The sequence below is a fragment of the Nannobrachium achirus genome (assembly GCF_963921795.1).
Source record: "Nannobrachium achirus genome assembly, chromosome: 1".
In the NCBI taxonomy this organism is placed as follows: domain Eukaryota; kingdom Metazoa; phylum Chordata; class Actinopteri; order Myctophiformes; family Myctophidae; genus Nannobrachium; species Nannobrachium achirus.
In genome coordinates this window covers 29,378,148-29,403,147 of record NC_137810.1, presented here as the reverse complement: position 1 = coordinate 29,403,147, position 25,000 = coordinate 29,378,148, and the positions used below count along the sequence as shown (strand labels likewise).

Below are 25,000 nucleotides of genomic sequence, written 5' to 3'. Positions count from 1 at the left end.
TGTGCAATTGTTTGCCCATTGCACATTGGTCTATTTGCATTATAATAATGTATTGATTCTAACTTGTGAATAAAAGTCAATATGCAAAACTGTGCAGTTCCCACAGATACAGTACAAAGTTAATGACAATTCAGATTTAACACAATCTGCAGTGTAACAAAGAATCAGAAGCTCTTCGAGCTGCGTCAACACTTTTTTCAGTGGAAAATGTTATTTTCGCTGGATCATAAATCAGGTTTTATTATACTGTAGCGTGTCCAAGGGACGAGAGAGAAGACAGATTAGCCATTAGTCCCCATACCTCGAGACTCACTAAAAAATTAATCTACGAAGATATTTTTGCATTGATAAATAAGTCATAATCTATTTAATCTTCCAGGAGAGGATAGTGCATTTTCATTCTCACAGAGTCACAGAGGAGCTATAAGCAACCAACTGCACCTTCCAGAAAAGAGTGTTATATTCTTCTACTGTTGAACAGAGAGGAAACGTCTGACAAGAGACTTGACATTGATGGTATGTATGTGAATGCTTATTGCATGCCTACTGTATAACATATGAAAGTTCTACTAGGCTATTTATAACAATAATATGCCTAGATATGCCTTTTTTTCACCTTGTCAGTGTAGTCAGAGCCACGGCTGGGGTTATTGCTGTTTTTTTAATATATATATTATTATTTATGCTGTTGCCTAGAATATTGTAATTATGGTTATGGCAACCATTGAACTCTGACAGCTGCCAGAGGTCACTGTATGAAGACAAGGAGGAAGATGAAGGTCTCTCTCCCTCTCCCTTTCTTGTTTCCAGCCATAGGCCTACATGTGTGTGTGGACAGGACACACACACACACACACACACACACACACACACACACACACACACACACACACACATTTAGCCGCGTCCCGCGGCCCGCGTGTGTGTGTGTGTGTGCGTGTGTGCGTGCGTGTGAGCCTACGTCCGTGTGTGATGTAGCCTATGCAGTTCGGCCAGTCCCCCCCCCCCCCTCTTTGTCCCTCCTCTATGGTGAGATCCAACCGGGCGCTATCCTATCAATCTACTCTTGCATCCTGCCTCAAACCAGGATGAGAGCAGCCCGCCACAACAACCTTCACTTCACTTTCACACTCATTTAACCCCTGAATCAGACCCGCGCCCGCCGGCCAGTGCCAGATCCAATGCTTTGCCTTCCTGAGATGCGATACCGCTCCAGAATTCACCGGAGAGTATCATCCGTCGTCGCACTACCCCGCTGAAAGAGAGCAGCATGATGCCCGACACGGGGGTGGCAGCAGCGGCGGCGGCCAGTGCCGCAAGTATCGCCAACGACGGCGCCGAGAGCTCCTCGTCTCGGCATAGACACCGTCCGCAGGGCGACGGAGAAAAGCCCGAGATGAGCGCCGCTGCTCCGGGCGGTGTGTTAGGTGAGTTCCGCCGTTCCGATGGCCGTCCGATGCGGCGTAACGCCGGAGACTCTGTCAGGGCAGGTGAACGTGATGCACGCCTCACACCCCGCTGCCCGCACCGTCCTTTTGTCTCCAGAACAGCTTTTTAGACACACTATATTTCATTGATGTCATCCAGGGATTTACCGTCCGTTGTCTAGCCTGCAACTGGGTACACTTGACTTAAACTGTTGGCAGACCTGATCTTGACCAGGCTACCTCCTCTGTTAAAAAAACATTCAACTCAAATTTGAATGGAGCCATATGTCTCCTCTGAATGGCAGGTGCATGTATTGTCCTTTTAGTGGCGGAGGATTTTAAGGCCATTCAAGCTTTTGATGCGCTCCCCTCGTCTTAGCAGAACGGACACGCTTCATTTAGCTGATTTGAATTGGCTCTAGTCTGGTGAAATCATAGCGACCTCTTTGTAAAAATTGCATGTTATTTTTGGAATAGCCCACGTTATTTGTTGAGGGAGTCGGTCTCAGCAGCAGCGCCTCAGCTGCCATGCGAGGATTGTTTTCCCATGTCTGGGGCCGCAAAGCCAGCCTCTCTGATCCCCACGAGTTGTGCTGCAGAGTGATGCAGTACTATGAGCAGGGGGTTGTCGGGGGATGAGGGCTCCATTCCAGAATCCAGAGCAGGTGAAAGTAATCTGAGAATGCTGCTGGAGAAAAGCAAGCGTCACATGTTGTCATGTTACTATGTCATAATAACACACACCACAATGGGCCTGAGCTTGTAGCCAAAGTTTGTAGGTTCTATAAACATGATGAAACCCCTTATTGCATAAAGTGAGGGAATGAGAAAGCATGCATTAAATACAAATAAAGGGGTTGAACATAAATCAAATGCATGTGTCCACAGCATGTGAAAGTAGGATTTGTCTCCTGCATGTGCAAAACTTTAAACTTCAGGTTGTGTACCGGTATATACAAAAGGGAATTCTAGCATCTGAGCCTGTTTTGCATTTCCTGAACCTTCATCATTCTTAATTTCTTTCCATGGATCAGGATGCAGTATGGGTTGGTCATGAGGAATTCACTGGGATTATATCATATAACTGTCCTCACATGTGCTAGTGTCAGTCAGATAGCAAGGCAGGGTGCATTTTTCTTGCTGAGATTTTAGTTCCAGTCTGGAAGGATTGGCTTGGATGTTTGATCATCTGCAGGCTCCCACCATATTTTCCTAATCCCTTCACAGTAGACTGGGATGACTTTGATCCTCTCAGCCATCTTCATTTGTAGCTTCAGACATTAGTTCCTCATTTCAAAGATTAATTAAGAATCCATAATTGGAACGAGCAATGTAATGGTCTGCAACTCTCTGAAGTTGGTGCTGATACAATAGCCTACTGTACTGTAGTCAATGTAGGCATGTGTGTGATTATGCTGTTCCACTAGCATGAGTTGGGTGGAGCATCAACAACAGTGGTGTAGTGTACTGTTAACTTCTTCTTTTAGTCACATGCAGTAATCATTGTGGAGTGTCAGTAAAGACTGCTGTGACATAAGCCCTTCAGAAGTCAGTCTCCAGTTACTTTCCTGGAACATGTGGAAGATTGGCACACTAATCTAAAATCCTGATAATGTACATATAGATCTCTCAGTTGAATTGACTCTGAAGATCTATATACTATTGCATTGGACATTTAGGCCTGCTACAGATGTAGCCTAGCTATGCAGTGACTTTTTTTTATCAACCTGCTTGTCCACAGCGAATATCTTTCAGTTACAGTGAAAAACAAAACAAAACAATTAAGATGGTGTGAGAAAGTAACTCATTTTAGTGTCCAAAATATTAAGGTCCTTCCTTGGTATAGGAGGTACATATTTATGACATCATGGCCTAATATATGTGGGTTCTTCTTCACAAAAGCTGTGATATGCATGGTTCATATAATTTTCTCCTTATGTGTGTGTTTAGGCGGGGGGGGGGGGGGGGGGGGTTGGGGTTCTGAGCGTTTATTGATAGTGACAATATCAATAAAGGCTCTATGACTCTATGGCTCTGTGGCTGTATCTGGGGTCCCCTTGCCAACCAAGATTTTGAAAAATGGGACAAACACCAAACTGAGACTCTGTATGCAGAACTATGCAAATCCATCCTCCGCACCCAACGGAAAACAACAAACAATGCTTGCAGGGCAGAATTAGGATGATACCACCCTGGCCACAATAGCCGCTGTGTGGCGGAAGTGCTGCGGTTAAGTTACGTCACGCAGTGCAGGTCTGTTTACATCTGCCAGCGAAACAGACCTAATAGGTGTAACTTTGTCAGAATCCATTGTTTGGATATTGTATATTATGAGCACAACCAAAGTGTCGGGAGAAGTAGAATCACCAACGGGGAATACACCACACTGTGAAAAAAACAACTGGTGAAATTCTCCTGGCGGAAGTAGCACCGTTCTTTGCTGTATCAGCCTCACGTCGTAACCAGGCTTTTCTCTTCGCAGATGAGTAAGCCTGGCTACGCAAGGCTAGGACGATACCCACTCAATTTCAATGTAAAAATGAGAGCACTTAAATTGTATAACCACCTAAAAGAAAGCAACCCAGACACGCTTCATAACATAGCCCTCAACCATAGTGAAAACCTACAGGGGTGCCCACTGAGTCAGCTGGCCCAGGGACTCTGAGCACAAACACAAGCACAACTACCAGACGGAAAACCCATTGGACCAAACCAGATTATAAGAAAACAAAAAGAAACCTACCTGACTAATGGAAAGAGACAACCCAAAACCAAAACAAAATGAAATGCCAACTAGCGCTAAAAAGAGAATATACATTGGCAAAATATCTGAGCACGGTAAATGACCCAAAACATAGGAAAACCTTGACTAGGTACAGGCTCAGTCAGCGAACACAGCCTTGCAATAGAGAAAGGCCAGACAGACACCACTTCCAAGGGAAGACAGGCTATGCACCCACTACACACAAAATGTGGTGGAAACAGAGCTACACTTTCTAACCACCTGCCCACTATATCAAGACATCAGAGACACATACTTCCCACAGATTACGCACACCCAAAGTGAGTTTGTAAACATGACCAACGTAAAAAAAAAACTCCCATACCTACTTGGAGAAATACAACAATGTGCGAACACAGCAGCAAGATTTGTGAACTGTTGCGATAAAAGAAGGCTAGAGAATGGAATACAACCACCCTAAGGTCTACAAACCATTGAACGGCGCACTGTACATACGGTAAAAACAGAGCTGCTACCTTTAAACACGTTTTAAAATATTTCCTTTATTTGTATACTATTGAAATCGTATTGAGAAAAAAATAATCCTGATATTTGTTCCAAAAAGCTTCATACCCTGTATATACTGTACATAACGACAAAATGTGACATAGCTCTGTTTACTTACACAATGCAGTACCCCCTCCAACTGTATATATGTTCCCCATTTTCAACTGTTTTTATTATGTTTTGAAATTTGCTTTGGCAATGTAAACACATGTTTTCTCATGCCAATAAAGCTCCTTTGAATTGACAGTGGAGAGAGACAACACATAGACAGAGTAGGGGAGTGACATGAAGCAGGTTGTCTCTGGCCAGCCAGCCCGGCTGGGAGTGGAACCAGGGACTCATTGTCAGGCATTAGAGTCCATGTGGTACTACTACTGGGCTATCAGTATCAGGTCACCCAAAATCCTCAGTGTTTAACCCTGAGGGTGTAAAAGTAAGATGATATCTGGCACAGCCCTGTGAGGTTGGTGTTTTTAAATGATCTGATACATTAGATACTGTAGTTAAACAGAACTCTATTGAGTTACACAAGAGGGAGCAAATATGAACTCTGACTAGAAAGTTAAGCCCTTTTTTACTATTCCTGTTTTTTTTCTCAAAGTGGCACAGCACAGGGTCTATTCTGTTTTGAGACAGTGGTCCGAGGAATCCATACTCAGAACATGTTAGACCAGGTTTCTATGATTCATGGCATTAAAAAAGGCACTTTACGTGGTGCAAAATGCATGAGTGAAATGTATTAATCAGGGACCTGTCAGGAGTGCCCCTCTCTCCTTTCTGAGTGAGTAGAATTCCTATGCTTTACTTAGACAGATTTAGTAGGGTTCAGTGTCACCCAGGTTGATTTAAATACAGCACAGTATAAAGCCAGCTAGGTAATTTTAAGTGGCGACTGGCTAAGTTTTCAAACTGAACTTTTCACTGCAGGGCTGCAGAGTAGCTGGACTTACATCATCCATACATGAAGGGGGTGATGAATATGCTGCAGCAATCATATAATGACAGCAGTGTGTGTCGTGTCTAATGACTTTGAACTTAATGGCTGTCTGTCTGTAACTCTTTCTGTCTACAGCCCCCCCCCTCATTTCTCTCTCTCTCTCTCTCTCTCTCTCTCTCTCTCTCTCTCTCTCTCTCTCTCTCTCTCTCTCTCTCTCTCTCTCTGTCCCCCTCTCTCTCGCACATTGCATGTTAGATGGAGATATATTTCCTTTCCTCCCACTCATATCCCATTCCAGACCTGCATTAGCAATCAAGGAAAATTGGCTATGTGCGGCGGGGTGACCTTGCTGCCAGTAATAAGATAGTTGTCAGGTTGTAACATATTACCAATACTCTTAATGCCTCCCCCATTGTTGGGGGTTACCTTGTGTGTTAATGTTACCTGGAAGGGCCACTGTACAGTATGTGAGCCAGAATTTGATAAGAAAATTTACATTTTCTGTGGTAAAAAAAACCCTTGTCAACCTAACAATAAAATGTATGGGCTAGCTAGACTATGGGTACTTCTTCTAAATGTTTGTATACACATACATGGTTGGACCTCCCATGTATAATTACCCTAGAACCACTACAATGAGATAATTTGCGTATACGTCCTTGATGATACAGTTGGGGAATTGAAACCCATGCATCACCCTCCCAGTCCCAATACTTGCAATGCACTTGTCCCAGATTTCCAAGGTTTAATCATATCGTCCAGAATACCGTCTCTTTTCTAGCCAATGGAATTATGACTTCTCATTCATGCCCTCTGGAATTTAATAGACTTTATAAGCCATGAAGATTATCACACATTGTAAGCAGGGAATGGTAATGCATACCCCAGAGCGTACTGCACCCTGAGTAGAGGGAAACTGCTGCTAGTACTGATACAGGTCTCCTGCCTTGTGCTCGATATCGGATGGAAACTAAACTACTGCATGTAGAGGAAACCCTGTCAATGTCTTTAGAATGTCTCTCTTTGTGGTTATAGCAGGGTCAATATATACCAAGCCTTTTCCTGCCGGCAGCTGATATTGCATTGCTGGGGGAAACGATAATGCATTCAGACACCCTGTCCTTTATCCTCACTGACTGTACTGACTAGGTTGGGATTTATTTTTGTAGTTGCTAAGCAAAGCTAAGAGAAATACAACGACCATGGTGAGGAATGCTTCTAGTCATGTAGTCCTAAATTCCTAATCAGTCCATCTTTACTTTCTGGTGCAGGATAACAAGCTCTGAATGTTCAGGCAAAAATCTCTTCCTGTTCTAGATTACATATTATACTATTATCTAATATCTAAGTATGTATATATTTGCAACAGTCAAGACAAACATGTCAGTGTGTTTAAGTACCAGTGTTTCACCTATATGCATTCAAAATGGGGTGCTGCTGTTGATTATTATTATTTTTACAAGATTAGAAGGCTAAACTGTATGTGACTACGTGTACTTAAGCCTCAGTAGCCAAAACGTTTCTAGCTGCTAGTAGTACGAGAGAAATACAAATGCATTGTCCACGACTGATGCTACAACTCCATCCATGATCTTTCCAATCAGACTTCTTCTCTCTTTTTTGTTTTAACTTATTTCCTCTAGTGCTATCTCTTTGTTTAGTATTGTGTTGTTGTTTTTGTATTTAAGAAGAAAATGATTAACAACTCTCCATTACCCATAATGCAGTAGCTGGCTGATTATGTGTACCTCAGTCAAGGAAAGCCGCACATTCAGTGTGAGTGCTACTATCTCCTCCAATCATTACTTTATAACCCAGGAGTCTATCATTATGTTCTCCCCTCCTTTTTTAGCTTCTAGCTTCTTTTTACTTTTTTCTTTTCTTCTGTAAGTATATTCCATTTCAGTCAGCTGCAGGAGTTGGGTGACTTAGGCTTGCTTGGAGTATATGCATACATACAGCAGGAAACAAAATCTGTCCACATTAGCCTCACTCTATCCTGAAGGGTCTTGAGAGTGTAACCTACATCTCTGCACAAAATAATATAGTACTTTTTGTTCCGGCTGATACACATTTGCATAGTGTTACTGTAGAGCCTGTTGTCACTGATGAGAGCTCCCGTGAGGACCTCTCCTCTATGCCTCTTTTTCCTTTTAAATGATTTGCTTCATTCTTCTGCCCTCTCTCTTTCAGTCTGTTGTCTTGCTTGTTGTGAAGACAAGGGGAATTCTCATAAGCTTGGTCCCACACTATCACTTTTCCCCCTTGAGACTATTTTTCCCCTTTCTCTTCCGTTCTCAATCTGACTTTTTTTCCTTCTTTTTTTACTTGTTTGTTTAAAGCCAGAAACTTGCCTCAGCAGTCTGTTTAAGACGCTGAAGGAGACAGAAAGAGTAGGGGAACATACTGTTCAGCTCCTGCATTTGCACATAGTCAATGTTGACGGATGACGAAAGCCCATCACTCTAGCAATTACAGGCAAAGTTTTGTCATTTTCTCTTTCCACATGTTTTATTGTGTACATGTTTTATGTACTCTACTGTACTGCCTGGGCGATATGGATCTTATATCACTATATCCTTGACCAAATCCTCAATATAGATATTGTGGGAAATGAGGATTATTAGATAGTAGAGATGGGCCGATTGCAAAATTCTTGGCCGATACCGATCCACCGGTTTTATGAAGGTCTGACCTGCCAAAACCGATTTTTCCGAAACCGATTTCTTTAGCTAAGAACTAGGAAATAGGGTTGCTCCAATACCCTTTTGTTTCAGGCCAAGTAGGCCTACAAGACATACTTCAATTTGAGTAATAAGCTAGAAGAACACTAATGCCAAATCAATCAATATAGTACAATATCCAAAATCACAGACAATATCCAGTCTAATATGACCGTCTGGACTAGGCAGGAGGAAAGCAGGTGACGCATGCTCTCCTCCCCCCCCCCCCCCCCCCTCCCCCCCCCTTCTTTTTGGAGACGACATTGACACAGGATTATGGAATATATCCTTACATTGCAAAGGTAATCGGCACCATCTGTATTCTGTAGGCTGCCTCTAAGTAGACTGGCTGCTACTTGCTAATGTTTACGTCACAGGACCGAGCATCATGCTGTGCAGTGCAAGAGGTACAATTGGCCGATTTTGGCATATTTATGTCAGTGACCTGCCGATCACCGATTTGGCCGGTTTGATATGATACCTGCCGATTTCTGATATTGGCCGATACCGATGTCCATCCCTATTAGATAGATACTAGTAAAAATAAATGGATGGCCCCAACACTGACATGTTCCCAAAAAGCAATATTTAAGTTTAGATTTTATGTATTCACTTGCACTATTTTCTGTGAATGATAAGGGGGTACAACAAAGTATAAAGACAGGCGAACATGAACATTACAGTGTTTCTTGTTTTTCTGACACCATTTTCCATTCACTCAAGAGGTCTGAGAGTCCCGGAGCGTTGCACATGATGGTTGAACAAATTGGCTGTCAGAGACACGTCACCTTTGCTCTCATACATCTATTTACATGTGAACTATTTCCAGTGATTGTCTCTTCTCTTCTGATCCTTGTTGACTGAGGCAGGAAAGTCAAGGCCTGTTTATGTAATACAGCTTCTTCTTGAATTCCTGATAATAGTCTTGAATACAATTCAGTTGCTCAGACTCAGGTTTAGTTTGGTTGGTTAATATTCTGTTAATGTGAAATTAAAACCTTAAGCTTGGAGTAATTCATAATTACCGTATTTTCCGGACTATAAGGCGCACTTAAAAGCCTTTAATTTTCTCAAAAAACTACAGTGCGCCTTATAGTCCAGTGCGCCTTATATATGGATCATTCATTGACATTGACATTCCCTTTAGCACAGCTCCATCTGTTTGATGCATAACGCAACGGTAGCGTCTATTATGTGCGCCTTATAGTCAGGTGCGCCTTATATATGAAAACAGTTTGAAAATAGACCATTCATTGACAGTGCGCCTTATAGTCAGGTGCGCCTTATAGTCCAGAAAATACTGTAGTCGTTATTGGAATAATATGCTGCCTACTATTGCCTACTCCATGATCAGAGATTGTTTAATTAGCATTTTACCTTTTATAATATTTGTGTTAGTTGTCCAGTGTTTTGATTTAATTTCTCTTCCATTTGTATATGTCTTGACGTCTATTTATTGACATGCTGTATGCATGTAAACCCAACATCTCCCACTCACACAAAACGGGCTTTCCCACTGACCAGTGGAGATCCTGGAATTCAGGCAGGTCTACTCTGCTACACATACACATACAGTATATGTACTATTCTTCCACGTCGCCTTCAAGGCCTTTTCAAAGGCAAGAGAAATCTAAGCCGCATCACTGATGCTGGATGTCTTCCTCTGCTTGTCATTGAGCAGACAGGAAGTGGATGCAAATGTGTAGTAATATACATCAGAGTGAGTGAGCCCCATGGCTATTGATCTGGCTTAGTGCCTTCTGTGTTTCCTGTCCAGGAATAGCTTAGCACAGTGGTTCTCAACATGTGGGCCCGGGGTGAGGATATTATGGATGCCAAATAATTTCGAAAGAAATAGTTTTCTTTAAAACTGTGAAAAATGTGTTTTCATTGTGATAAATAGGAACTTTAAGTATACTGATCCAGATTAGAACACAATCGATTGATTGATTATTTAAATAACACGCTCTGAAAATGCACGTGGCCTTCCCATCTGACCGCTTCTGACCCCATATTGATGTATGTTGAAGAAAAGACAAATTGAAGGAAAGAATATTGCTTTAACTGTTCATTGTATGATTCGCATCTGACCTTCAAAAAATCATGATACAGTATCACCAAACATAATATTGCAACTCTCAAGTGTCCTTTTGACGTCAACCATGTTTTCTTAACGTGGTTTCTCTCTGTCAGTGATCTTATACTGTCAGTGTCTAGCAAATATTTGTGTCCAGGCCGAGGCACATTTGAGTGTTTATTTTAAAGCATAATATTGTCGTACTCAAGTGTCCTATTGATTTTGCCTTAACACCCCAACTTGAAATGTTGGCAGTTGGCACTGCTTGTACAGTCAGAAGCACTCTCTTAGACATGTACAGGTCCAGTTTTCAGTAAGTTATCTTCCTTTGTGTCCCAATTCCCAAATCAGGACATTATTATGAAATAATGACAAGCCCCAGAAAACCCAATCTCTCAATGCTTTCTTCTTTTGTTTAATATTTTGCACTTTAACTCCAGTATATTATATTGTATAATATTGCTGTGTGGTTCGTCAGAACTTAAATCTAATCCACACTAAATGACTCTGACTCAACTGCTTAACTCTAGTGACTAGTGCTTCAGTGAATCTTGACCCCCTTCCTTAAAGCCCCCAAATGATTGTTGATAAATGTAATCCAGGCCTTTGTTCCGTGTGCTCATTAGAAAAACCCTTCGTGCGCCCAGTAGATTCAGCAGTTCAGTTTGACGCTGCCTGCTGCCCGACAAGCATTTCTATTTGGCACACAAAAGTTGGCATTCATTAGATTGTATTCATCACTACTCACTTATTCATAATTTGTAATCCCCCTCCCCACAATGGCCAATTCAGCCTGTTAGGTAACCAGTCTGTGCTATCTATACTATAATTTTGCGAATGTCTGAGTGAGTGAGTGTCTGTCTGTCTGTCTGTCTGTCTGTCTGTCTGTCTGTCTGTCTGTCTGAAACAGCGTTTCTCCTCAGTGGCTGGAGCAATTGATCTGAAATCGCATCACCATTAGCATATGAACACACCTGACATAACTGTGAAGCCCGTTTGTCACTTTCACAAATCATATGCTGTATATTAGCATTTTTATGGTGTATCTACTATCTATTCTGCATCTAGCATGAGGCACATCTATTCTGCATCTAGCATGAGGCAAAATGTTTAACCAGCACAACCTGTGTGTGTGTGTGTGTGTGTGTGTGTGTGTGTGTGTGTGTGTGTGTGTGTGTGTGTGTGTGTGTGTGTGTGTGTGTGTGCGTGCAGGCAGGCAGGCAGGCAGGCAGGCAGGCGGGTGTGTGTGCAGGCGGGTGGGCGGGCAGGCTGGGGGGGGGGGGGGGGGACAGTATCTCTGTAGCCATTAAACGAAACGGGTTTCTTACATTGATGCTCCTACATCATGCAAGCACCAGTTAAAGTTACTTTCCATCCCTCATATACTGTGTGCACAGTGCACATCCCATAACCCACACACTGCACATCATTTTGGAGCTCATATCTTTGAACGGGTAAGGGCTAGTCTGAACAAAATGAGTGAAATTGGCAGTTTTAATTTAACCACTTAAACCCTCTAGACCAGTGGTTTTCAACCCTTTTCATATCAAGGTCCATTATTTATTGGGCATTTGAGCCACGGACCACCATTTGATGAGATTTAGCCTCTCAGAGCAAGACTTATATTCTGAATCGTGGATAAGATTGTGTCCACAATTCCATGCAGTGATGTGGTACCATTGGAGAGATAACAGGCCAACATCGATCAAAATGACAATTCTTCTACAGTCTCTAATTGTGTAGACTTCTTGTAAATTAAGCAATGCAGATGTTTAACAATACATTAACTCTTGAGAGCAGAAAAGGTCCATTTGGTTAAAGCTCTAATAAGGGGTGCATTTGGTGACCAACTCTGCATCATCAGTGGTTGAAAACTACTGCTTTAGTAAACTGTAATTGAGTTGGCTTTCTTCTTGGACCTTTCCTGTCTTCTACATCCTCTATGTTTCTTTTTTTGAACCCCCAGAATATGTATGCTGGGGTTCAAGTGGTCAACTCTCTTTTATTTAACTCTGTTCTTTAGCTCTCAGATATTTTAAATGAATACTCTGGTGTTCACTGTGTATTTGTTATCATGTAAGGCAGTTCAGCAACACTGCAGTTCTTTCATCTTTGTAACCTCTAACCTGGCTGAATAATAGACTGCATTGTCTGTCTTTTCACTGTAGCTGGCTGGCATCTTGTCCACAGCTCTGAAAGACACACACACACACACACACACACACACACACACACACACACGCACACACACACACACACACACACACACACACACACACACACACACACACACACACACACACACACACACACACACACACACACACACACACACCACTGAGATAGGTCAACCCAGTTAACCAGCTAGCCTAGAAAGAACCTCAAACTTTACCTATTTGGCAGAGAGAAGGGGAGAGAGGGGGATTACATTAACTGAGTGTGAGTAAAATGAGAACAGAAGAACAAAGTCATGTAAGGAAGAAGTTGAATAAACTTGTCACCAAAATATTCCAAATGCAAGTATTTGTGGCTCTCCCTTCCTACACCATCTCACATTGTCATTCCCTTGGCTGCAGCACTGGTGTCACATGTGATCATTGTTAAGTCATAGCAAAGGACATGTCCCCATTATCCTCCCTGCGTGCGTTAATGAGGGAAATGGACTTGAGATATCCACCAGCACTGACATCTTCATCCCATTCATCAGAGTGGGAGAGCTTGCGCGTCAAACCACCCTGACGCAGATAGACAATCTAGTCGCAATCTGGATTACGTCAGTTAGGACAGCCTCTCATTTCAGCAGCTATTAATGTCACAATGAGCTCTTGCAGTCTTGCTGTACTAAAAGGAGAAACTCATTTAGGTTCTTTTGGAGGGTTCCAGTGCCACTGTATTGGACGTTATAATGCAAAGAGCAGTAGCATGTAATAATGGTTGGAGGAAAAAAAAGAAAGGCAGTCCGATACTTAGCCACCTAAACCCAATATGTTGTTGAGCGAGGTCCCTCAGGGCTCTATACTAGTGTATTTTCTGTTTTCACTTACATTATATGTGATGAAATAGCCGAGACAAGCAGCTCACAACGCGTAACTTGCAATGCAATGCATTGTGAGCTTGTCGATCTGCTCTTTTCTGCAAAAGTTATCCCCAGAATATGGATGCTGAGGAACCCATTTCGAAATTTCGGATTTGAATAAAAGAAATTCAAAAACAAACATGTTTCTATACAGTATATCAACAGCTAATGTTACATAAAGGGGTTCCTGTATTAAAATGTAAAAAGGTATAACGATTAGGTGTTCCAGCCCAGGTCTAAATGGGTAAAGTGTTTAGGAGCAGGCAGTCTCTATTGCTTTGAAATAGACATGGAAGTACTCATTTGGACAATACTCTATACGCATCATTAATATTGTGTAATAATGGGTCTGTACCAGGCCTGGACTTTTGTCATTTTAGGGGCGTGGCCACTTGGCCTTTGGTATTGTCCATCTTTTGAGGGCACAAAGGCCAAATGCCTCCCCTCTATGACAGATATCAAACAGGTAGTTGTCTTTGATGCTTTCATTGATTAGAGAGATCACTAACGAGGACTTGACACTTTTTTGGTCCAATCAATTACCTTAGTGCACAACCCCTTTGAAGTTCAAAGGGAGCAATTAATAGCTCTGGCTGAGCTCCCCTGACAAAAACCTCCCTCCACTGTTTCTGTTGACATTTAATGTCAACATAAAGAGTGGAACAGAACAGAAATACAGCCAGGGGATGTGTCTTTCTGCAAGGAAATACCCCAGCACAATAATATAGTTACTGATGATGGGGAAATGACTGCTAAATATATATATATATATATATATATATATATATATATATATATATATATATATATATATATATATATATATTTACAATCTGATCCATGCTCAGTCACTGGATTGGTTTAAAGATGGGGACTCTGGGGAGTTAAGATTTCAGGATCTCAACAAAATACACTGGTGTCTACATGACAAGAAAGAAACACTGGTGTCTACTGTCTACATATTGACCAGAAAGAGAAAGGAGAAAGTGGTACAGTCAGCTGGGGCATTAATGCCACTGTGGCCTCAGGGTATACCATTTTTAAGAGGGTCACAAGGCCAAACTGAAGGGCAACGGCAGCCATGGCCTTCATGGCCTCCATGACATTCCTGCCCTGGTCTGTACCGTACAGGAGCAGTCCCATTTCTAATGCTAGTCATTAGGCTTTACAAGGGATGCTACATTTGACAGTAGCAGTCCCAGTGTGTGTGCGCGCGTGTGTTTGTCTGTCTGTTCAGATGTCTGTCATTCTGTCTGTCAGTGATCTTATACTGTCAATGTCTAGCAAATATTTGTGTCCAGGCTGTGGCTCATTGAGTGTTTATTTTAAAGCATAATACTGCAGTACTCAGGTTTAGTGTCCTATTGATATTTTCTTAACACCCCAACTTTAAATGTCAATCCTTCTTGAAATGCTTGGCAGAAGGCAGTGCTTGTACAATTACTCAGAAGCACTAGGCACGAACACCCTCTCTGGTGGTGTCATAGTTTTGTACTTGTTCTGTTTTGTATGTGTCTTTGGAGTTAATATTACTCTTCTAGACCCCCAGGTGTGGTTATAATGTGCAAATCTGCCTTCCCTGTCTATTTTGGGTTACTTCCTGAAAGCTGAAAGCCTCTGACTCAAAAGGCCCAACTGAAAAACACTGAGTTAATGACATCATAAACTCATACCCTCCGCTTTTACCATACATCCAACACTGTGGGTGTGGCTAACCTCAGCTGGGTCACCACTAGGCCTGGGGCGGTATCGACATTTTGTTACCGCGATTACCGTCTTCCCATTTACCGCCGGTACTGCGGTAATTACCGCACCCCCGTATCTATTAATTAAGGTTCGGCGATAAGCCAAAATATTGCAATCATCTTCCCAAAAGTCGCATCTCCACAGCCTGACTGCCCGAGTTATACTTCTCCGTACAGCACAGCGGGTATGGCTTTGAAAGGAGCAGATCTACAAGCTCACAACACATCATCTGCGACGCGTTCTGAGCTTTTAGATCTGCACTGTCGGGTTACCATAGTAACGTAGGCTAGCTACTTAGCTTTTCAGACACAAACAGCTGTGTGAACAAAACAGAAGAGGACGGGTAGTCAGATCGTGTACAGTGATTCTGTAAACTCACGTCGTCTCAACTCTCAAATCGCAGTGATTGAGTGCTGCTATATACAGGTTTTAGTTACAAGACTTGACAGAAAAGGTTATAAAATCTCCGACGCGCCGACAGACGGGGCACAACGTGCGACGCGGTTACGACGCGGTGGAAAAAGTAAAATAGTTTCATTTTCGGTTTTTGTCCACGCGGCCCGCGCTCTGCCAGTAATCCGTATGAATAAAAAAACATATGCCACAACACAATGTATGTATTCACATCCTTGTGTCGTGTGGATTACAGAGAAAGTTTACGCTGCTTTGTACTCCTCTACGCAGGCTGCCCTGTGTAGGCCTGACTGTCTGTGTCTCTGAGAGTGAGAGTGACGTATGTGGCTTCCAAACTGTGGTACACGGCCCAGAGCAGAGCGGCATGGAGCGCATGCGGTCCTCGCTTCTCCCCCGTTTTAAAACTCGCTGGTTTTCCAATAAAAAATATACTTTTTTTGTCTTTTTTTACCGCGGTAAGCACACTGACACCGCGGTAGACCTCGGTTTACCGCGGTACGGCGGTAAGGCGGTTACCGTGTCCAACCCTAGTCACCACCCACCTGACAACCAGGTGGGTGTGGCCACACAAAAACATAATTTAACACTTGCTGTACACTGGCACCCCATCTTTAAAGCCCCTTAACAATGTACAGGTCTGTTTTCAGTCAGTGAAGTCATCTTTCTTTGTGTCCCAAATCAGGGATCTTTTCAAGATCTTTTTTTTTGCCTTTTTTGCCTTTATTGATTGTAGGTTGACAGGAAATGTGGTCGGGATCGGGACACGCCATCAGGCCGGATTACCTGCTTAGGTGCCTGGACCACAACACCAGTGACCCAGGCCAATGCTTTATTTTTTTCGTTTAATATTTGCACTTTAACATCAGCTTCTGTATTGTATTGTTTTGTTGTTCGAAGTAGCAGTAGCCAGTGTGTGTGCGTGCGTGTGTGTGTGTGTGTGTGTGCGCGTGTGTGTGTGTGTGTGTGTGTGTGTGTGTGTGTGTGTGTGTGTGTGTGTGTGTGTGTGTGTGTGTGTGTGTGTGTGTGTGTGTCACTGTGTCTGTCTGTCTGTTCAGCTGTCTGCGGTTCTGTCTATCAGTGATCTTATACTGTCAGACGTGTCAGTGTCGAGTAAATATTTGTGTCTAGGCGGTGGCTCAGCTTTATTTTATGTTTATTTTACACTTGACACTTCATTATTTATTGATGCCAAGTGTTTACTCATATTAGCCTAACACCTTATTTTTTATTACATCTTGTTATTTAGTTTCTATCATTTTGTTAGCACAGTCTGGAGGCCATGGTGGCGGAGCATGCTACACCAACATCTCACAGTCGCACACATACTTGTATGAGTGTGAGTGACAACCAAGTCTTGAATCTATTTGTGACAGAGCAAGCGCGTTTTGGACGTTTCAAGAGCGAGCGCTAAGAATGCCTGACCTTTTACACCCCCCTCCCTCGCCGTGGTCAGTTTGAGGGAGGGCTGGCACAGCCAGGCCATGCCCACATGAACGCCACAGTGACACAATGATGTGTGACTGTGTGTGTGTGTGTGTGTGTGTGTGTGTGTGTGTGTGTGTGTGTGTGTGTGTGTGTGCACAGTAATAAAAGAGAGTGCAAGGCAAGGGGGGGGGGGGGGGGTTGTGAACAAGGGGAGAGGGAGTAGAGAGCAGGCGAGATTGAAATGGGGGGGGGGGGGGGGTAACTGCTAAGACAGGGAGAGGGGGTTTCATATCAGCTAAAACAGATCTGTGTGTGCACAGCTGCCTGAGGAAGAGAAAGCGACGATAATGTGCACGTTTGTTTGTGTGTGTGTGTGTGTGTGTGTGTGTGTGTGTGTGTGTGTGTGTGTGTGTGTGTGTGTGTGTGTGTGTGTGTGTGTGTGTGTGTGTGTGTGTGTGTGTGTGTGTGTGCGTGTGCACACGTGCGTGCGTCTCTGCACACATGGATAACGCTTATATACAGTACAGTATGTGCGATTCGTGCTAGTGAGCTTTGGGACTATAGGAGATGGCCATTGCGACAAGCAATAAAACCCGCCAGACAGAATTTGGGAGACAGGGAGGAGGTAGAGACAGAGAAAGAGAAGGAAAACAAGGAACCAACTGGAAATGTTTGTGTCAAAGGCAGCACATGGGGAGGACTTGCATCCTGCAGATTCACACAGTGGTTTCACTTGGTATTCATCGCACATCGCACAAGTCCTTCCTGCATGGCGTCACAGCTTTTAGGGTACACATTTTCACCTCCAACATACAGTTGTAGTGGATATATTTGTAACTATGCACATTTGTACACGTCTATCATTGTAAATAAATATGATTTCGACTAAATTATAGGCCTAAACGATACATTTAACGCAAATGTGTGTGTTTGTGTCCGTTTGCTCGTTTGTGCCTGTCTGTCTGTGTTTGATTGTGTCCCTCTCTGCTTGCCTCTGTTATGTAGGCTACCGTATACTGCATGTACACCTAAAGATGATGTCTGGGATTCGGGAACAACAGGGTGTCTGGGGTTGTCTTTGCAGGAAGGCGACAAACATACGAATTGAGGAAATCATGTCTGAACCTGATTAGATCGTCTATAGTACCCCACTTAAAGATGGAATCTAATTCTAATGAGGACAACTCTTTTGTCTGCATTTTCGTGTGGTGATGATAGAAATGTGTGCCTCTTTGTCAAGCTGTCTCCTGTCTGAATGACTCTAACAGATTGTCCAGTGACTGTCTGGCTGCCTCCCTCTCTTTCTGCCTAGTTTGTTGGTCATCATTTATTTATACGTCATTCTATGACACTGCCACTCGCAACATTATATGATATATCTAGGGGATTTGACATGTTGTGGCTTGTAGCTCGGTTGTTTTCGGTGTGCGGCAGCGTTATGTGACCGGGTATGAATATATTTTTTGTACGATTATTTTTGTCTTTTTCTGCCTTTATTGATAGGACAGTAGTTTGACAGGAAATAGGGGAGAGAGATGGGAGTGACACGCTGCAAAGGCCGTTGGGATGGGGACTTGAACCCATGTCATGCTGTCAGGCTACGTTGAGCCTAGGTGCCCGGCCCCGGACCACTACGCCATCCACCCGGGCCGCAAGATTTTTATTTTTCATGATATGAAGCCATTCTTGGCAGCTCACAAGTCACAACAGTCATACCCTATCCTGGTCACTAGTCGTGTCACAGAGGACATAAAGAAAATGAGATTTGTTATGTTGTTACTGTATGTAACCATGAAGTATGATTCAGGTCCCATAGAAAAAACAGCTCATTACATTGTGTTGTTAATTACAGTAGTTAGGCTATTAATAGTTGCATTTTGCTGTGTTCTTTGCTAGGTAATATAACTTGTCCTCTTAAAATGCCTGCTGTTTCAGCACGTTGTTTAGTTTCATCACATGACATGATTTACTGTGACATGTAATGTAAAGCTCTCTCACCACACACTCTGAATATAGATAGACTGACGGACAGAAAAACTAGTGTTAGTTTACAGTGTTTTCAACAGTTGCTGGCCTACATTACGGTATTTGGCTGTTCCCTATGTCATTCTTATATGTTTTACCGGGACTGAGTTAGCCTATTTTAAATGGTAGGGACCAATAACCAACGTAATCTTGAATAATAGAGAATATCAACAAATCTACACGAAAAAGGCGGTTGCTTGTGGACATGACAAACAGGGAGAATGGCGGCACACAAAGAAGTCTGATGATTTAACTGCAGGAGCCTGAAGTTCAACAAAATATGACAGAGTAAAGAATAAAGGTTTCCGTGAATGTGTTGATAATCATCCTACAAATGAAATGGGCCTGCTCAAAAGACCTTCAAGATTACATTTAGTGAAACGTTCTGCAAGGGAGACATTCTGCAGTTCACAAGGAAAAGACATCACACAAGTTAATCTGATTTGTTGACATTGCCTTTAAAATCTGCCTAACCTTTCCAATGGTGAAAAACACATCTGGGGAGCATTCATTTTCTAAACTTTCTAAACTTCTAAACGAAATGAGATCCACTCCAATTAGCCCTATTCACGACCCGCCCACTCAGCATCCCCCGGGTGCTGAAGTCCCGTTTTGAAGGGGAAAATCCTACTATAAGCCTATAGAGTTAGCACAGAAATCGCAAATTTAATGCAATTTCCGAATAGTAAAGTATAAAATACGGCTAGCATGATCAAGAACACAAGATAGTAAACGGCACAAAGCATTATAATTTACTTTACCGTTAGAAATAACGATTTGTTGGCTTTAAGTCCAGTATAGTTTCCCCTTCTAAATTGAAGTCAGCACCCGGGGGATGCTGAGAAACGGAAGTAGGTGGGCGGGCCGTGAATAGGGCTAATTGAAAAACAGACTTCTCAGCTTGAAAAGCATGAAAGAAGAGCTTTGGCAGTCTAAGCAATTTGTTAATGAATGAAAACTGAATCTAAATGTCTAATGCTGATCAAAATGTGAAGGTCTACCCATTCATTAGGAGGACAACATCAGTCACCAGAAGCAGGGCTGTGTGTTCAATGAGTCTAACATGGAGTTTGATCAAAAGAATGTCAATTGTCAAATATCTAAATATTGAATCAAGCAACTTAACTCATTAAAAGCCAACCCCGCGATGTCGCGGGAAAAGTAATAGAGTATCTATAGTGCCATCCACGCGATGTCGCGGGAAAAGTAATATATTACTGTAACGGCGAGTAAAAATACCTAGTACAATGGCCGACGCTCCGGAGACGAAATCCGCGCTGATTTGTCATCATCACGGCTCCACGAGCACACAATAGTCATCCCATAACATTGAGGTGGACGGCCGATCTCATCTTTAATGTCCATTATCTCAAAACTACACTTTAGAAGCTAGGATGGAGGCAGATGCTCGCTTATTTTACACAGTTATAAAAGCTCCCGGTCGGCCATTACACAACTCCACGTGGACACGCATCGGTTCCGGCGCACGATCCGATGACGTCAGACCGGAAGTACTTCCGGTCTAGACTTCTGGCCTTCAAAATAAGACAGCGGCCGTTAATGGGGCCGGGAGGGGGCACTCTGGACCCCCTAATCCGTTAATGTCCTGGGCTCAGAATGAGTTAATAACTGTCTGAGTTACATACAAAAGCCAGAGTAGACATGAAAGACATTTTTAAAATATATTAATTAAGCTTTAAGCCTGATCAAACCTCTTCTTAATCCTGCCCGCAAAGCCTATCAGCAATGATCAAATTAGTCCTCAAACCTTTTCAAGGACCCCCAAATGAATATGTATTTGACCCCCATACAAGCAAATTGTGTGGGGGTAAAACGTTGTTAAAATATTGATCTGCTATTTTCAAATAGCCAAGTTATATAGGTCTAAAGAGGTTAAAGGACAACTTAATTTTTTACAACAAGGGTTCATGTGTTAGATTGTAATTAAAGAATATAAAAGATTTACTTCTTTCTATTGTTTTAGAGATTCTTATTTCAATGGTTGGGGGCATGCGTAAGTGGCTAAATATGTCATTCTACACAGAATAAGCCCATTCCCAAGATACAACGCAACCTTTCATGGTTGAATGTAACTTATGGGGGCTAGAAGTGTTACTGTAAATAGCAATAAAGAAACTGCTGGCTTATTGTGTCTAAAAAGACATATTTAGCCACTTGTACGCATGCCCCCATGCGTACGCATGCCCCACATTTTAGCACAACAAACACGATAAAACAAAAACTCACAAGGTCAACATCATTACAACAGTTGAAATATCACATTTTAGTCCATATTAAATGTTCATGGCGTCATTTTGTTGGGTTCCATATTCAGTCGATTTCTCCCATTTCTCAATAAATAGTTCTTCTTTTATCCTGAGTTTGTGTCTAAATTATTTCCTCCACAATGCACAGCCACTGCTCACAAGAGGGTCATTTTTGTACCACAATCTTGTAATTGCTTTTTTGCTGGCTGCCAGCAGCACCTTGACGATACGATACGAAGATTATTTCTCATCAATGCATAACCGCTCACACTTTGCCTGGCGTTGCCAGCCTCTATCACACACTTCGTTTTGGGAAGAGAGTCTGGGATTTCAGAAAGAGTTTTCATTTCTGGGGTTTGCCCCCAAACCACGTGCCCCAAGCCACGTACCGCCAGGGGGTGTTGTTGTGTTCGGTCTGTTTTATTAACCAGGCAAGCTCACACTACCAGTAGAGACCGTTTTGGCAATTGACTACCAAAAGACTAGATGCATCTTTGATTCTGTTAGTCTACTTCATTTTGTGCTGATCGACTGAACAAGGCCAATACCCATTCAGATATTTTGGACAACAGGAAGGCCGATAGTCCAATATAATCAGATTTTGTTTCTCTCTTTCTCAAAGATTCCAAAATTAATGTCATTAATGTAGCAAACTGTCCTACCCTAAAGATAAGACCTTGTGGCAGAGGACCGAAGGGAACACAGCGAGTTCGGGAAACATTCGGAGGTGCGCGGGGACGGGACCTGCGTGTTCCGCCCCGCGGGGACGGGACCTGCGTGTCCCGCCCCCTACCCACAATACATAGACCTGCCCTGTAGTCATTGTTGCTGCAAGCTGCTGCTATGTGTGTGCGCGCGCGCGCGCGCGTGTGTGTGTGTGTGTGTGTGTGTGTGTGTGTGTGTGTGTGTGTGTGTGTGTGTGTGTGTGTGTGTGCGCGCGTGTGCGCGTGCGTGTGTGAGTGTTTGTGTGTGTGTGTGTGTGTGTGGTGTGTGCAACATACAATATACAAGACTGATACACCATCAGCAGTGCTAGCATAGTGCAAGTAACAGTACAGTACAAGTGAACACACAGCATTGGGGGTGGGGTGAATCTATTATTCCCCCTGTTGCTGAACCTTATTTTTCACAATGGATTAGAGGGGTTGTCCACAGTAGCATCCGGCTTCCTCCCTACACACACCTTCATCAGCTCCTCCAACCCGTCCAGGCAGCTAGCTTTCCGGGCCAGGCTGTTCATGTTGCTCGTCTCCCCGACATTAATTTAACGCCTCCAGCATGCAATTGCAAAGAAGAGAGAGTTAGCCATTACAGACTGCTATAACATCTTCAGCATCCTGTTACACACACCGACGGACCTCAGCCTCCTCAGAAAGAACAATCCTTGCTGCGGAGGATATCAGAGTTATCAGTCAGGTCCAGTTGTTTGTTCTGGTGCACTGCCACGAATTTGTAGCTGTCCACAAACTCCACCACCTACCCACGAATGAAACTAGGGACCGGAGGGACCCTCGTGCTCCTGCGATAATCCACAACCATCCCCCTGGTCTTGCTAGCATTGAGCCGGAGGCAGTTCATTTCCCTCACCACGTTGTCTGTGATGCAGCTGACGACAACTGTGTCATCTTAGAACTTCTGGAGGTGACAAGTACTAAGAGTTTTAACGGAAGTCAGAGGTGTAGACGGTGAACAGGAAGGGTGACAGCCCTGGGGAGAAACTGTTGCTCACTAGCACATCAGACCGGCAGGCCCGCATTCGAGAGATGAGTCCGTAATCCAAGCCACCTTACCTCTGTCTTGCATCACTGCAAGTTTCTCCCGGCTCAACATAATGTGCAAATACGGTGACAAATACTCCAAAGGGGTGGGGAGGGGACCAAATTAGTGCAACCGCATGAGAAATGTCACAGCTTGTCCACGTGTAGATGTGTGTTTACACATTTTTACAGTCTTTGGGTTGGTTCCCTTGACACATCACAGTGACATCACAGATGATATCACCTGGTGACATCACCTATGTAAAAGTCTACAGTATATATGGGTATCCCCAGAATCCCTTTTGTGCCCATATATGAAGATCCCTGATGTCATCGATATACATCACTGGACAGATGGCCAAGACATGGCCCATATCTGTGTGGCTGGTTCAGATAGGGATCTCCATGTATGGGCATACAATATATTGGGTAACTGGTCTGATATACATCACTGGCCAGATGGCCAAGAATTGGTGCGACATGACGCCCTGAGGCATCTTACTAGTTATTAATATGACTCAAATCTAAATGGAATGTAATATACGCGTGCACGCACATGCACACGCACACGCACACACTGCTGAACTGTGATCAGATTTCCCTGAATGAATGAGTGGAAGGAACATCTTATTCCAACCAGTTCCTCCCCCTGGCCGGGGCAGCCAGGGGGAGGCAGTAAAAGACCAGGATTACTGCATGTCTTTTGTGAGGGTACCTACTCTAGGAGACACAGGGAGAACATGCAAACTCCACACAGAAAGGCCCTTTTGACAACCCCACCTAGGGTATGGGCACTGATGACGAGGAGGAGAGAACTCACTCACAGCATCCCCAGCAGGAATCAAACCCAGGACCTTCTAGCTGTGAGGAGATGTTGCAGATCTTCTATGTTTAGTGAGGATAGGAAATGTTCCAAATGGGACAGCTTGAGAGGGTGATGGCGATGGTGATTCAGGTCAACAAGAACAACTATCACTACTACTACTTTTATTTGAATACTGTATATCGGCCACTAATGTTAAAGGGTAGGAAGTAGTGCTGCTCCTGCAAAGCCTCACTGGGCCATGTTGTGGAGCTGCTGGTGTATGATGGTCTCTGATCAGCTGTCTACTGTATAATGTCAGAGGAAGTGATTTAGTGGAAGTGACAACAGCCTTTCCCTTGAAGTCAAGTGGTGCTCAGGCAGTTGCTCTCAGACAGTTTGCAAGAACACAACAAACAAACAAACAAACAAACAAACAAACAAAAAACAGTGTTCTTCTGCACCAATCTTGCATTGTGTATGTTTATTTGAAATAAAGACTCTACTCATGAGTGATGTTTTAGAGCAGTTTTGTACAGTAGATTGTCGTTGTCTGCAAGCTGTTTAAAAAATGTCAAATTGTGTCTTTAATTGAGGAATTGTTGGAAGTAAATTATAATTGTGGCTGTTCCAGAATTCTCTGCTCAGGAGCCCAGGAGCCTGTGTGTGTGAGAGAGAGAGACAGACAGACAGACAGACAGACAGACAGACAGACAGACAGACAGACAGACAGACAGACAGACAGACAGACAGACAGACAGACAGACAGCGTTTGTCTGTTGTTCATGTCCTTAGCAATGAATGCAGGACTCATTAGAATGCCTGTCATGATCAGGCTAAGAGACCTTGCCACTGCCTGCTGTTTCTCATCCCAGACGCAGCGAGACAACTAGACGCACTTCAGTATCTGGGAGTACATGTCAAGATTAAAGAGTCAAACATCCATAGTTTATTTTTCTATTCGGTCTAGTCTCTTGTGATGTTTGAAAACGTCCTTCAGAAAGGGCAAGCAGCATGGAACCAGATGGGGTTGGC

General features: G+C 43.2%; 1 protein-coding gene across 1 annotated transcript in view; it reads left to right on the top strand.

Annotated features, from left to right (window-relative positions):
* Nucleotides 1–1,270: 1,270 nt before the first annotated feature.
* Nucleotides 1,271–25,000, top strand: part of ano8b (anoctamin 8b) — a gene marked incomplete at both ends in the record, with an annotated part of 48,543 nt that continues 24,813 nt past the window's right edge. Inside the window, one exon of the mRNA XM_080725242.1 lies at nucleotides 1,271–1,427. Within this exon, the coding sequence (XP_080581368.1) occupies nucleotides 1,271–1,427 (157 nt within the window). The remainder of the gene's footprint in view (nucleotides 1,428–25,000) is intronic.